This window comes from Brassica napus, unplaced genomic scaffold (genome assembly GCF_020379485.1).
Source record: "Brassica napus cultivar Da-Ae unplaced genomic scaffold, Da-Ae ScsIHWf_3070;HRSCAF=3881, whole genome shotgun sequence".
NCBI classification, from domain to species: domain Eukaryota; kingdom Viridiplantae; phylum Streptophyta; class Magnoliopsida; order Brassicales; family Brassicaceae; genus Brassica; species Brassica napus.
In genome coordinates, this window is record NW_026016306.1 from 185,035 (window position 1) to 200,148 (window position 15,114).

A 15,114-nucleotide genomic window follows, 5' to 3' on the forward strand; every position below is an offset into this window, starting at 1 on the left:
TAAAATATGATTCCACTTTAAAAAAAAAAACTTTTAAACATATATATTGTCATACTTATGTTTCCAACATTTTTTATACTCCCTCCGTTTTTTTATATAAGTCGTTTTATATCTATGCACGTAGATTAAGAAAACCATTAATTTCTTATATTTTCTAAACAAAAACATCATTAATTATTTACCTAACCACAATTCAACCAATAGAAAAATAAAAGATATATTACCATTGGTCATACAACATTAATTACTAATAAATTTTACATAGAAAACCGAAAACGACATATAATTTGGAACAAAAAAATTTCTCTACAGCGACTTATATTAAAAAACGGAGGGAGTATTTTTTAACATTTTTAAAATTCAGTTTAGTATTTTAACCATAAAAGAAGAGTAAAAATTGTACAGAATTGCCCAAAATATCAAAAGTCCTATTGTGACAAATAAAAGTTCAAAGTGTCTCATTTTTCCAATTTTCCCTTAATTTTATCACCTAACCAAAATTTATATCACTATATGTATACATCTTAAAATCACGTAGTTTTACCAATACGTACATAGATGGCAAGAAATATTTCCAATTTTTAAGTGAAAGAGAGCCAGAGAAAACATTGCAAATGAAAATAAAAAGATAATAATCATGGGGTTTAAAGTTTGACAACAACACCAGATTTTCCGTGTCTCTCTAATTAATCTTTTGTGTCTCCTCGTAATTAACTACATATAAACCTTCATATACTTATCTGAACTTTCTCTTACATACAAAAAGTCTCTCAAGACAAAAGCAGTCTTTCTCTATCTGATTCATGTCAATTTTCTTCACAAAAGAATCCATTGTCCTAGCATCCCAATCAATGGATAGATCAATACCATTATCCGACGTAGATGGAGAAATGATACATGTTGAGGTGGTCAATAGCCTTGATTGGATCAGTAAGCTCCCAAATGATCTTTTGCTTAAGGTCTTATCGAAGTTGTCCATGGAAGAAGTCCTTAGGACAAGTGTTCTATCAAAAAGATGGGTGGATGTGTGGAAGGAGACATCTCATCTATACTTGGACATGCGAAGGATCGCAAAAGCAAAAATTCTTTTGCCCGAGGTTTCACATCAAGCTGCTAGATCGGTGACAAAGGTCTATTTCTTTTTTGATATTATTCTCAGGATTTTTTAATTAGGAGAAAGAAATTACTTGAACAGATCTGGTTATAAACTGATGAACTAGATTGATGTTAATTATGTTACAACTCTAAGATCCATGAGATGATCTTGTTTCTTGATTGTTGAAGTTCAAAATGCAAACCTAGATAACTCATGATAGATTTTCTCTTGTTTGCGGTCAAATAATAACATTTGAGAAAAGACGTTCCTACTTATTGGATATCAGACATGTTTGGTGTAGTTTGTTGTACTGTACTTCTGGGATTTTACTTTGAATTTCACTGAAGATTAAGCTACAGTGAATTGTTATTGTGATGAATATGAAATCTAGGAAAACATGATCTCTAGCCATTTACATCTAGAATAAAAACTTGCACTAAGAAATTACACCATATAAATTGAGATGTTATTTTGAAATTGGTGCTTTTACTGAAGATTAAGACTAACAGTTTTTCGCGCGAAAATATTTGATTTTCAGATTTTATAATCAATAGATTTGAGATGAATACATACCATTGAATTGTTATGGTAGTGAATATGAAATCTAGGGAACATGATTTCTTACCATTTACACCGAAAATAAATACTTCCATCCAAAACAATGCACTAAATATCTATCATAATTCGAATTTGTGGATTCATAATATGATATGTAACCCTTAAAGCTTGCAATTCCTTATAAATTTTCTGCAAACTCCAGTGTATATAGACGAATCAAATGCATTGTTCATCATATTTAAAAAGTTATTTCTTGACAGTTTATTGAAATTTAATTGTAAGATATTGGTGCAATATGTATTCAAAAATTCTCCTAAATAAGTCATTGGCTTTGTAGATCATAAAGGATCACCGTGGCCATTTGGAAAGATGCACAATCTACCATGACTCCCTCCAGTGTGAAGACGGGGTGTTTGAGTCTTGGATTCAGTCACTGGTTAATGTGAAACACATCAAGCATCTCAAACTTGTAAACCTTTTTGACCATTTTGAACCTATCACAGGATCCCATGTCACACTTGACTTGCTTCCTAAGTCATTTTCCCACCCAGACCTCATATCTCTCTTCCTAGATGAGTACAACTTAGAAACTCCACATGCTTTTTACAGTTGCCGGAGTTTAAAGGATCTTAGTCTTATTAACGTCTCAGCCGAAACTGAAGTCTTTAATGCAGTCCTTGTGTCTTGCCCTTCTCTCGAAGTGCTTGCACTAAAGATCAGTTGCCACAAAAAAGGGTTTCTGAAGATTGAAAACCACAACCTAAAGTTCTTATTTTTATCCTGCCTTGGGATAAAAGGCATTAACGTGTCTTCACCCAACCTAGATATCCTCTCCATTGAATATCTCTCGTGTAAGGAAGAGAACTTCTTCACTGCGAGCCCTAGGCTCCATTCTCATCGGAACTATTGGGCTGCAGGACAATGCCTTGCTCACACTAGCTATATTATATCATGCCCCCAGCAGGTATATATATATATTTCTTCTGTAGGCTTTTGTATTATTTTGATATAGAAAGAAAGGTTGTCAATACTTGACATGTTTGACATTTATGTATATATATATATATATATATATATGAATATTAGGGAGAAGAAAGCATTGGGCATAAAGTCATGCTGAGCGGATTCACAGATTGTATGAAAATGTTGTCATTAATGTCGGTAAGTGTAGACTTAACAAATGCAAAAGAAGTTGAGATGCTCAGACAAGTGTTAGCTGCATGGCCTGTAGAAATGGGAGAACTTGAGATTGTATCTAAGGTACGTTCATTCTATGTTTTCAAATTAGAACTTTTTTTTGGTCCAATATGTGAATTCATTTCATGAGAAATGGCAAACTGATACAAGGAAATCCTTGGATCTCAAGCTGCTAACAAGAAAAATTCTACCTATGCATTCCCAAAAATATATTTTAAAAGACACATAGATAAGTAATTAGGTCTAATCTTGGTCATGTTCAAATTAGAACATGATCACATAATTTGCCTTTTTGTGCACAAATTTCATTAATTAAAGTCAGAGGCAGTTTGATTACAACTAGAAGTATGCTACAAGGAGACTTGTTCAAAGTAGAGAGATCCACGGATACTCTTCACTTGAATCCTTGAAACCACAGCTGGAAAGAGTTTCAAATAGTCTGAAACGTTGAAATACCCTAGTGAAAGGGTTTGTAAGAGGGGTGAGAAGCCGATTGAGCTTAAATAGCCCATCAAATGAATGAGATCAGCTCTAATTTTCATAACGTTAATTTGCCTTAACAACTATATATCTAAGGAAGCGATGCATGTTTTCTTTTTTTTTTGTCTAGAGTAACAATGATGCTATCAAAGAAAGTGAGTCTTCCATTGGAAAAACAAGGAACACGATTTGGGAAGAGACAAAACCGTTTCCCAATGCTGAGTTTCGTGTATATACGGTATGGTTGTCTAACTTTAGCGGTTCAGAGGAAGAGTTTGCATTAGCCTCGCGTGTGATAACGCATGGGACGGTAATCTGGAACATGAAGATTAGACCATCGTCCTCTTCTACAACTAAGAAGTCAAAAATCAAAGCGGCAATAGCGAAGCTAAAGGAACTTCCAAAATGTCACAATTACTTTCGTATCACATGTTCTGATGAGGCTCTGGTTGAACCTAGCCTTTGGTAATAGAGAAAGAGAACTCTTCAGAATTTAGATTAAATTATTGTTGTATTTCCTTTTTATGTTTAAATATTTGGGATATAATTTGGATGAACTTGAATTTTATTTGACTGTTGATTGAGTTATTAACTCATTGTCTTGTTTAGTTCTTGATTTGCTCAATATGCTTTGTTAAAAGGGGTTATTATATAATGAGTTGACCAATTATACCGATATGTGCGTTAAGATAGGTGTTAATATATACTATTTATGTAGATTATCAGTGAGTTGCTTCCACTGACAAACATGGCTTTCATATTGTTTAGAAATGCTGTTAATGATGTCGAACCCAAAGGAAAGTAGTACTATCATGTGACACTATTACTAATATGAATGTCATAGATAAAAAGTTGAGATATGTGGAAACATACCGAAATATTGGTAACAATATGCAGGTTACACCATTCCGGGAAGTTATAATATACTGTGAATCTGTGATTATAAGTTATTTTTACCTTTCTACATGTGATATTGTATGACGGGAAATCTAACCATTTGCTGCTTAGCTGATTTATTTCCTCTACGTCTTCTCTGTTCAAAAACCCATAGTTGCTAATCAGACTATCAGAGCCGTCTTGAAATTTACAAAACCTTATACAATATAGAAATATTTTACCATAAAATAAATAATTATGCAAAATTTTATATGTTACTCTCTCCGTTTCATTTTAATTATCGTTTTAGACTTAAACATACAAATTAAGAAAACGTTTAATTTTGTATATTTACTAGATAAAAATATCATTACCAATACAACTAACCACATTTTTCAACCAATAGAAAAATATATTAGAATATAAGTTTAATAAAATTTACATTATAACTATAAAACGACATTTATTTTGAAACGGAGGAAATATAACATTATTTAAAAAACTAAACAGTTTTTTTTTGTAAATTCATATTTACATATTTAATAAGTCTTTATACATAAATTATATTAGTTTAATATTTTTGATACTATATTTTTGATCAAATATTTAAAATATCTATTGTTATTTTAATTTTTGTTTTAAATGTAGGCTTTAGAAAAATAAAGACCCCATGCAAATATTTCTTACGCATGTACTCAGGACCGACACTGTTGATAACGTTTAGCACTATCATAAGAGAAGATCGATCTGCTACAGATATTTTAAAGAGTAGCTAAACCTAAAAATCAATAAAAATACATATTTTCAAAATATGTGAAAACTGAAATTTATTGTAAATATAGATTTTTCTTCCTTTATTAATATTTATTGTTTTATTATTGTCTAATTGTACAATGATATAAATAAATATAATTAAATAACACAATTAAGAATATTTAAAATGTATGCCCTTTTACAAAAAAAAAAAAAGTATATTTAAGATGTAATTTAATATATTTCAAAATATCATTCGTCAATATAAAATAAATATTTAGGAAATTCTTTTAGTTAAACTACATTAAAAATTACAAAAGAGAATTAAAATTATAATGATTATATATTTTAAAATTTAATGGATATTTTCCACCAATAGAGTTACTTAATATAGATTGGATTCTCAAATTGATTTCTACATAAGACAATATTTATTTTAGTAGTAAAATATTTAGTATCTGATCACCTAATAGGACGATAATATTAAATAAATAAGGTTTTTTTAATCAAGTAACCTAAACATAATATACTTCAGTGTAAAAAAAAGTTGTAATTATCACGATAAAATCTTATAATAGTTAGGTTTCGGTCAAGATATCCTCAGGTTAAAAAGGGTTATGTATGCCATTGAACATATGGAGGCTGGGGATCAGAGCTTAGGCGAATGATGAGACTCACATGTTCACCACAAACAACAACACCAGAAGAAAGACTTGGGAGTTTGATGTCGGTGCCTGCTGCCCCGAGCTGCAAAACCAGTCAAGCGCTTGATATAACCCAAAAAAAAAAAAAATCTGCTAATGCTAGCATAATATGAAGTATTAGAAGAATTGAAGATGATGAATCAATGGGAAGAAGATGATGAAAGGAAATGTAAAAATTTATATTATTCAGCTCAAGTTCTGTAACTATATAATGTATCAATATATATAGTTAGTTGGTTAAGCGAAAGGAAACTTAAACCATACTAAACCGGAACAACATTTAACCGGTATATAACTTGAATACCCCCCCCCCTCTCAAGATGGAGCAAACAAATGGTGAAGACCTATCTTGAGTGTGAGCTGATGAAACAGAGCAGGCTGCACCGCTTTAGTGAAGACATCCGCAAGTTGATGTGCAGACTTCACATGCATTGTCTTCAAGAATCCACTCTGCAGCTTCTCTCGAACAACATGACAATCGATTTCAATATGCTTCGTCCGCTCATGATAAACCGGATTAGAGGCAATATGCAGAGCAGACTGGATATCACAATAGAGTGTTGCAGGACCAGTAAGTGGACAGTGTAAGTCACGCAGTAAAGAAGCCAACCAAATTACAGAGCGTATATTGAAAAATTATGAAACATCCGCTTCATCTTTAGAGAAGTAAAATTACCTGGCCTCTTGAAAGTTTTACGCCTGTGATGCTCAATATCACCTGAAAGACATTCCCAAGTCTTCTCCCAAACATCCTCAGGCCCAAATAAACTGTTGTTCATGAGCATCATAACAAATAATTGTCTTAGTTCAGCTCATGTGCTTTCATAGCTTATCCTCAGGATATCATCAATGTACTCTTGATCATCATCTAACAATCCTCGAGCATAACATGCATCTTTGTAGCTTGGATAAACAACACCTTCAAATGTTTTGATGTCATCATAACTCGTAGGACCTCTCACATAGTTCAACAGCACACGGAGATAATAAGCATGTTCTTGATTACGTGGAGCATAGTTGATTCGGAGAGGTAATGAAGTTAGGAATCTGAGCATAGGTGAGAGTTTTAGCCAGATCATCAACTTTACACAAGTCAAACCATGCTAAGAACATTGTATTCTCAATGAGTTTACGACTGATCACTGCTTCCAGCTTGTCTTTTTTTTAAAAAATAATAGTTTGTTTGCATGGTAGATGGAAATTAAACTTCTCAACTGCAGTAGACCTATAATGAATGGGGAACTTAAAAATTCTCCATGATCCTTCTGACGAAGAAACATATCTACACGTCCAAACAAAACAGATTTCATTAGTTTTTTTATATCATGCACTGATTCAAATAAATTCCGTTGTGTAGTTACAAAAGCAAAAAAAAATACGTGCAATCAAAGAACTCCTTGAATTCATTCCTTTTTCTTTGGTCCACTTCTCCTTCTGGAATACCAAGCGCCTCTGCAACCATGTGATCTGGTGGTTCCACAGCTACTGTCACACGATCACTTCTTTTATTAATGTACTTAAATAAGTACTTTATAGAACCAGCCTGGTTGCACCATTCTACATTTATATGAGCTCGATAACATAGAGATAGTTTCTTGTTATAAGGAATAACAAATCTGTTGTCACATTTCACCCCATTCTTCTCTACATAACGATATGTATCTTCTCTTCTACGGTAAATCGGAAATCCTTCTTTACTCACTTTTGTCTTCTCAGCAAATGATTTAGAGTAAAGCTTCGAACATTTCCCATTCTCCATGCAAGGAGAATTCATATTAGCAGCTCCACATGGTCCATGAATCATCATATCCTTAATGATATCGTACAACTCTGGCTCTTGAGACTTATCAGGAATCTCAGCTGAGATGATCTTGTCAATATCATCTGTTGTCCGAAGCTTGGCCGTAGGATGCATAAATAAGAGAATGTGAGCATGTGGCAGCCCACGTTTCTGAAACTCAATCGTGTACATAGCTGCAACGATCAGAGATCAAACACTGGTTTTAACCAGTTTTTTAATGTTGTTTATTATTAAGTCCACAAACAACATAACATGAATAACACTAATCAAACTGTACAACTACCAAAAGGATACAAACAATATAAACACTCATAGTTTTTAAATTTTTACCTCTCTACCAGACATGATTGATGAACCATCAATAACATTAGTGATTGGCTCAGAATTTGACTCGATCTGAAGAATCTTATCCCCAGAACAAACTTGTGAAACGAGAAAGACATCTGATCCATTTGCAACATTTTCAGAACCAAGAGTGATACCAAAACACAGAGATTTACCAACTAAATCTTGAATAGGTTGAGGCAAATCTGTCGGATATTCAATCTGCATACTCAAAGATCAATATAAAAATAAAACTTTAGTGACTCACTAAAACCACCATAATTAAACCAACAAAAAAATCAAATAGATAGTAACCTCATCATAGGAGCCATCCCAAAGTTCTTCAGCTTCACATCCGACTATGAGTTTACCAACTGAATCAAGCATTATCAGTTTGCAAGTACTTGTGTCATCTTTGACAACCATATGCAGTTTGCATCTGATCAGGAAGATCATAATAAGTTCGGCTGAATTAACAATCTATATTAAAACATAATGGAGTACTTTAAAAACCAGGTTAAACTCACTTTGGTGCTACACTCGTGACCTTAGAATGACAAGATGTGCACCAGAACAATGGCTTTTCATTTGAAAACAAAATTCCACCTTCCTTAGATTTGAGTATTAAGGCTTTACTCTTACAACTGTTATGGCCAAAGTAAAACCAGCTTCAATCTGTATCCATACATTCGATTGAGCAGATAATCTTGCAATCCTCCTCCTAAAAGCGCAAAGTAAAGATAGTTGTCAGAATTCAAAATATAAATATGATGGTAAATAAAATGAGCTAGGATTCAAGAACAAAACCACAGTTGCCATCATGATTTCGGAGATAGATTTGATATCCACATTATTCCAATGAACAGTTTGGTTCTTTGTCAGACGCTTTTCTTTCTTTGTATCAGTAAGAGCAAGAGCAAACTCATTATTAGAGACCCTGAAAAATATAAAAGGACCAACAAATTAAACAAAAAATGCAGTAAAATGGCCATGAAAATGATCCTGATATAGTATTTATGAATATTACCTCAGCTTTAAAGCAAGAGTTTCGGGCAATTCAGGATCGAGTTGGATAAGAGATGCATCAAATGCATTGGTTACTTGTACATCATCAATAAAACATAAGTATGGGATAATAACTTTAATCAAGATCTATAAATATAAATCAATACACTTGAATAACATAGGTTCTAATTCGTAAAGTTTCTTTGTAAAAAACAATTTTCGCAAATCGGATCAAGCACACCATACTAGGATCATTTGACTTTTGGAGATGCTCTTCAAGCTGTTCTACATATTTTCCCCATAAACAACAGGCGATGCTTTGGCCACTGAAATTTAAAGTCCATAATATAGAGTTACAAAGAATATATATTTGATATAAATGATTGGAAAATAACGAATAGATAAGATTCACATACTTGATGTCAAGCAAGCGGAATTCAACTTTCTTCTTGTCTTTTCCAGATACATGGACACTTTGAACGTCACGAAAACTGATCACTTGACCAATGACATCTGAAATATGCATGTTTCATATTAGTATTTCATTTTGCTACAATAAAAATAGATGATTCATACACTAACCAATTAGGAAAGAAGTCTTGAGGGTTCCATTTCCAATCTCTTCAAAAATGGAGAATCTGAGAAAGTTATCATCACACTCATAAGAACTCGGTGATATCGAAGTGTCCTCAATGATAGACATCTTGTAGGTATGGTTTGTTGGCCGATACTGTCCCCCTGCTTGAGAGACTGAAAACGTCTCTATCAGTCGCCATTCACCAAGACTCAACTTGCGTTGAGTACGTTGAATGTAATTCATCTTACATGAACAGAGGATTTTTGCACCCTGAAACGTAAATATATACACAGATTAGTACACTAACATGAGAAACATATATTGACAAATAAATATTAATGTATCTCACTGTTTCATCTGCAAATATCAACTCAAGAGTATCTCCTCCATAGTTGGTTTTCTGTCTCCATGAATGAATCAACTTCACTTGGATGCACCATCCCTGTTTGTATGGCTTGATAGCTTTTAGCAAAGAAATACTCTTATTTTTAGACATGGCTGAAGGAAAATTTAGTTGACGTCGAAGATAGTTTCATCGTTGGTATATATAGATGGTTAAATATTTAGGGTATTGTAGTGAGTATATTCGGTGAAAACTATAATATATTGTGGATATTTATGATTCGGTTGTTATTCTTAATATATTGTGGATATTGATATATTTTTTTATGAATGCAATAAATATAGGATATTATGTATTAGTTGTTATTGAAAAATACAGAAAATTTCGTGATTAGTTAAGGGCAATTAGTTTTGATACGAATTCAAAGAATATTCTATGTTGCAATCCTCAAGCAACTTTTTTTGAAAAAATCGTTTGGATATTTTGTTAGTATCTCCATAAACCTTTAACGACTAATATTCTATGTATTAGTTGTTATGGAAAAATATAGAAGATTTCGGGATTAGTTAAGGGCAATTAGTTTTGATACGAATCCATAGAATATTCTATGTTGCAATCCTCAAGTAATTTTTTTTGAAAAAATCGTTTGGATATTTTGTTAGTCGTTAAAGTTTGTTTCCAAAATGGAATAGGTTTCGAGATTTTAGTGGTTATTTGATTACGGAATTGTATGGATATTGATGTCATTTAGTTAGGCATAATAACAACCTTGATTAAATATTAAATGTAACATTAGCTTTTAGTAATAGGTCCATTAGATTCATTTTTTTTTAAATCACACATGAATCAAGGTTGAGACTTCTCTTTTAATATATAAGATAATTGATTTATATGGATTTTTGTGCATAATCTTTATTCCTAGAAAAGTCAATAATAAATCAATAATAAAGGAGAAAAATCGTATAAAAGATATGTAGCATGACGCAATGAGTAACGTCAAACGTGGATCCATAGGGGAGCTCGGGTGATGCAGTCAGGCTTAAATCCTCATATGGCAGGTAGAATTGTTGGCTGTAAAATTGTCTGTAATATTTATCATAGGTGTAATAGCGTAATTATCCAATGGTAAAAAAAAATCAATAATAAAATGTTCAAGATTTACCCAAATATTTTTGTTTCATTTTTCACTTCAATATATAAGAGTTCACAAACCCTGGTGTGGTGGGTCACAATGAGATTCTAGAGATGTACAGAGACTACATCAACCCTGAGTTCAAATGGAAGCTAAAGTCATTATTGTGGCTCCAAGAAGTAACAACGAGATGGATGCTTCTAAGCTCAAGAAAGAGTTCCCTGGGCTACTCTCAATGAAAGAGTCTTTGATCAAGTATGCATTCGAACCAAACAAGAAAACCTAACGTGACAAGGGTTGTAGTACTAGAGCTTGCTTAGAAGTCGTGTTCCTGTGATCTCATTATTTTGTTCTTTGTTCATCACTTGCTCTACTCTTTATTATATATTAGATCAAAACCACTAAAGCAATCTGGTTAATGGTTACTTATTGTTACCAAACAATGACTTATTGAGTTACAAGAACTCTCATTTCACACGTTCTCAGATTCTAAGATGAAGACGATGAGTTAGGAACCGTCGTGTCAGCGAGCTTCTCTAGGAAGCAAACAACATCATCAGGTGAGCCAAGGAGATATCTAGCACTGGTGCGGGTACGACCCACTGCACAAGAGAAGTAGTTCTCTCCTTTGTGTTCAAGCACGTTCCATGAGATCTTCTCTGGTGAAAGTCTCTGTGAAGCCTTGTTGTTGTTGTAAGAGTTAGATGAGGATGAAGATTTTGAACCGTGTTTTTTGCTGTGTGTGGACTTTGAAGGTGGTTTTCTGTCTCCTGGTGATGATTTGGTACCACTATCAGATGATGGTCTGGGCCGTGCAATGGCTGGGATGATGTCTGATGGGAGTTCTGGTTCAAAGAATGTGTACACATCTTCGTCCTTCCCCAAGAAATGACCAATGCACAGGACATAATCAATGGGTGTGGTCATGGACTTGCTATGCACTATCTCTCCTAGAATGCGATCAATTGCAGCTCCCTTGGTCACACCTACAGCACGAACTTCCACAGAGCGGCTTCCTTGGACAACATCAACTGATGCGTTAGAAATAGGACCTGTCCATAAGTGTTGTAACAGGTCTCTTGCTTGAAGTCTCCCGAACTCAATATCTACATCGAGAATGAGTGTTTCAGTTGGTCTGGGCACTTTACCGATGTCCGAAGAACCGAACCAAAACCAAAACCGAAATATCTGAGATAAAATTTAAATATCTAAAGATATCCAAAAGTATTTAAGAAACTTTATTATCCAAATATCTGAGATAGCCCAAATTATCTGAGATTTTTTTCTAAATTATCCAAATTACACGCTATCTTACTTGATATTTTATCTAAAAATTACCTGAAATAACCAAACCGGTTCTGGGTATTAGCCAGTTCCTATTTTTGCTATTGGAACGTACCTGAATCGAAACTATGTGAACCGATCCTAACCACAAAATTGGTAAAATCCTAAATGGATCCTAAAACCCGCAACCCGATATCCAAAATAACCAACCCGAACTGAACATAACCAAAAATAGAGAGATGGAGAGGTTACCTGCATATTTGTAGTTCCATATAAGCGAAGTATCACGTGTTTCAAAGTGTGACCTTGGTGTTCTCTCAGTGAAGTACTTGAAAACATGCTACAAGTAGAAAAAAAAACAGAACTCAGATTGTTATGAGGCTTTGTCTGGACTAAGTATCTTTGTACCTTTACACTATCAACCCATTCCATGTTCAAGTGTTCTGGCATTGTAGTCATCCACTCTCCATTTGTAAGCCTTAGGAACATCCCATTCTCTGCGGCTAACCACATATCACACTCTCCAAAGTTCTGATTTTGAGTAAAAACCAAGTCAGTCAGTGAAACTTGTGTTCCAAGAAAGGAAACAAGGGTAAGAAAAGAGATACATACTTTGTCCAAAACGCTTCTGCTGCTTCCACTCAGGACAACTATGGTTGTATTTGGATCACTGCATAATGCCTTTAATGGTCCTTTTAGCTCTGGATGTAGATTAAGATCCATCTCCTTTATCTGATCTCCTCTTCTCCCTTGATTATCCACTGGTTCAGTCAATGTTGCATTGAAACCCTGAATGTTTTCAAAACTTACAAAGAGAAAGTGACCACAGGTATGGTAAAAGACATCCCCCAAAACTAGTTACCAGGATCAGTAGCCTGTTGGTTGACTTTGAATATCGTCGAATCGCGTCATTCTGTGGAAGCTCAGGTGGGACTTTGCTGATTCTTAGTTGAGCCTCTATTACAGTATCATTTAGTTCACTGCATATTTGTTAAAGAGTTATCACTTCAATAGCTTCCAAGGATCATCTCATTATGTACATCATTTTGACAACAACAAAAACAAGGCATTAGTAACTTGCATACCTCACAAAAGTTTCAGCCCATTCTTGAGAGGTATGAGTTTTAACATGATGAAAGTTATGCCTATGTCTTTTCTCTCTTTCTTCAGATGACATGTTTAACGCCTGTCCAATGGAGGCAGCAACTTCTGTAATGTTCCAAGGATTCACAAGAATGGCTCCAGCACCTAGAGATTGTGCAGCACCTGCAAACTGTAAAACAAATACAACTTTGAAAACCCCACTTTGATGGGGCAAATCATCTTGAAGCTGCTGAGTATGAGAGTTATTACTTCACTGAGAATGAGGACGCCCTTCTTGGCTTCTTGGCAAGCAACAAACTCGTAACTGACAAGGTTCATCCCATCTCTCAAAGATGTAACAAGTGCAACATCTGATGAAAGAAACTAATCAGATAACAGAAAGTAACAAAAGCCATACAAACTATAACCATACCCACAAGTAGCTACACTATTTACCTGTGACAGCATAAAGTGCACATAAAGCATAAAAGTCCAGAGAACGATCCTGATCACAGGGCATGAGAATTTAATCACTATTTTCTCATATATAGTGGTACATATAATATTTTCTCTATCTATCCATATACCATCAAGAATTGTCTTTGCTAAAACAGTTTTCAAATCCTAACATAATAGGATGCATGAGAGGGAGAAAAAAACAGACCAGGTGGTGTATTGGGGCTGCAGTAAGTGTCCCAAAACGACCATTAATTCGTCCCACAATCTCATGAACTTGGCTTGTGAGTTTTTGATCTGTAATAACAACATCCACAAGTTTCATTCATTAGCTACAGGTTTCAAGATAGTGTACTTTGAAAAGAGGGTTAGTTTACTAGTTCATCTAGAATAGCTACTACATTTTTGGTGATATGATCCTTTGTGACATAATGGTAATAAAAACCATTAGAAGAACTACCATGAAAATTTGTACTCCAAGAATGAAAACTTACATTCAGGGACATCTGTTCTTGTTGGTACTGCAATTTGCAATAGCACCACTTTATCACGCCAGCTTGCGTTTTCCTCTAGGAATTTTTCAAATGCAAGAATCTTTTGAGGAATCCCTTTGATAATATCTAGCCGATCAACACCTAACATCACCTATCAAGAACAAAACTAAACTCAGTAAAGAGGGGGAGAACAAACACTTCTATGTGCTTTCAAATAGATTGCAGCGCATCCCTTACCTTTCTGCCGGCAAATCTTTCTTTCAACTCCTTCATGTGTTGTATGACATCAGGGACTTCAAGTGCTCGTATAAACCTCTCAGAATCTATACCAATGGGAAACTGAAAAGGAAAAAAAAAGAAGTTACAAGGTGTTATGAGTTGTGTTGTCATTGTGAGATGATAAATGTGAATAATATGAGGGTTAGAGTAATGAGATGGCCATACAGCAGCTACTCGAGTAAGCTTGCCTTGATCCTCAACTCCTTCAGGTGTTCCTTCAAGACCAAGTATACGAGTGCATGCACTCACAAAGTGTCTTGCATATGTTGAGTAAATACTATATATGAAAAGGATCTCTCTGTAATTATCTGATAGTACGAATACCCTACATGTACTCTTGTATATATACTCTCTACATACTTAATAATAGAATAATTCAGCCAATCATATATGGTATCAGAGCTAGCAAATACCTAAAATTAAAAAGCGTCGCTTCTCCTTTTCAAAACTTTTCTACCCACCATGTCTGAAACTCACAACTCACCGGCGACAAACTCTGAGACTATCACTGTCTCCGCAACCCCAACCCTCCTCAATGTCAATATGACAAATGTTACCAAACTCACTGGCTCGAACTTTCTGATGTGGAGTCGCCAGGTGCTAGCCCTGCTCGATGGCTATGACCTTGCTGGTTATATTGAAGGCTCCATCGTTGTTCCTCCCCCGACAACC

General features: G+C 34.3%; 2 protein-coding genes across 2 annotated transcripts; one reads left to right on the forward strand and one right to left on the reverse strand.

Annotated features, from left to right (window-relative positions):
• The first annotated feature begins 445 nt into the window (after nucleotides 1-445).
• LOC106444437 (putative F-box protein At1g67390) lies at nucleotides 446-4,274 on the forward strand. Its single transcript, XM_013885906.3, has 4 exons — nucleotides 446-1,130; nucleotides 1,992-2,618; nucleotides 2,741-2,914; nucleotides 3,462-4,274. Exons 1-4 carry the CDS (start codon nucleotides 804-806, stop codon nucleotides 3,798-3,800), a joined length of 1,467 nt encoding a protein of 488 aa, XP_013741360.2. The 5' UTR covers nucleotides 446-803; the 3' UTR covers nucleotides 3,801-4,274.
• Nucleotides 4,275-11,243: 6,969 nt separating this feature from the next.
• On the reverse strand, nucleotides 11,244-14,592 carry LOC106397904 (alpha,alpha-trehalose-phosphate synthase [UDP-forming] 1-like). The gene is made up of 10 exons (XM_048774298.1): nucleotides 14,401-14,592; nucleotides 14,164-14,314; nucleotides 13,878-13,966; nucleotides 13,670-13,718; nucleotides 13,484-13,584; nucleotides 13,216-13,403; nucleotides 12,993-13,110; nucleotides 12,539-12,919; nucleotides 12,383-12,470; nucleotides 11,244-11,952 (listed from the first exon to the last, which is right to left on the reverse strand). The coding sequence occupies exons 1-10, from the start codon at nucleotides 14,551-14,553 to the stop codon at nucleotides 11,336-11,338; spliced, it is 1,935 nt and encodes a 644-aa protein (XP_048630255.1). The 5' UTR covers nucleotides 14,554-14,592; the 3' UTR covers nucleotides 11,244-11,335.
• Between the last annotated feature and the right edge of the window lie 522 nt (nucleotides 14,593-15,114).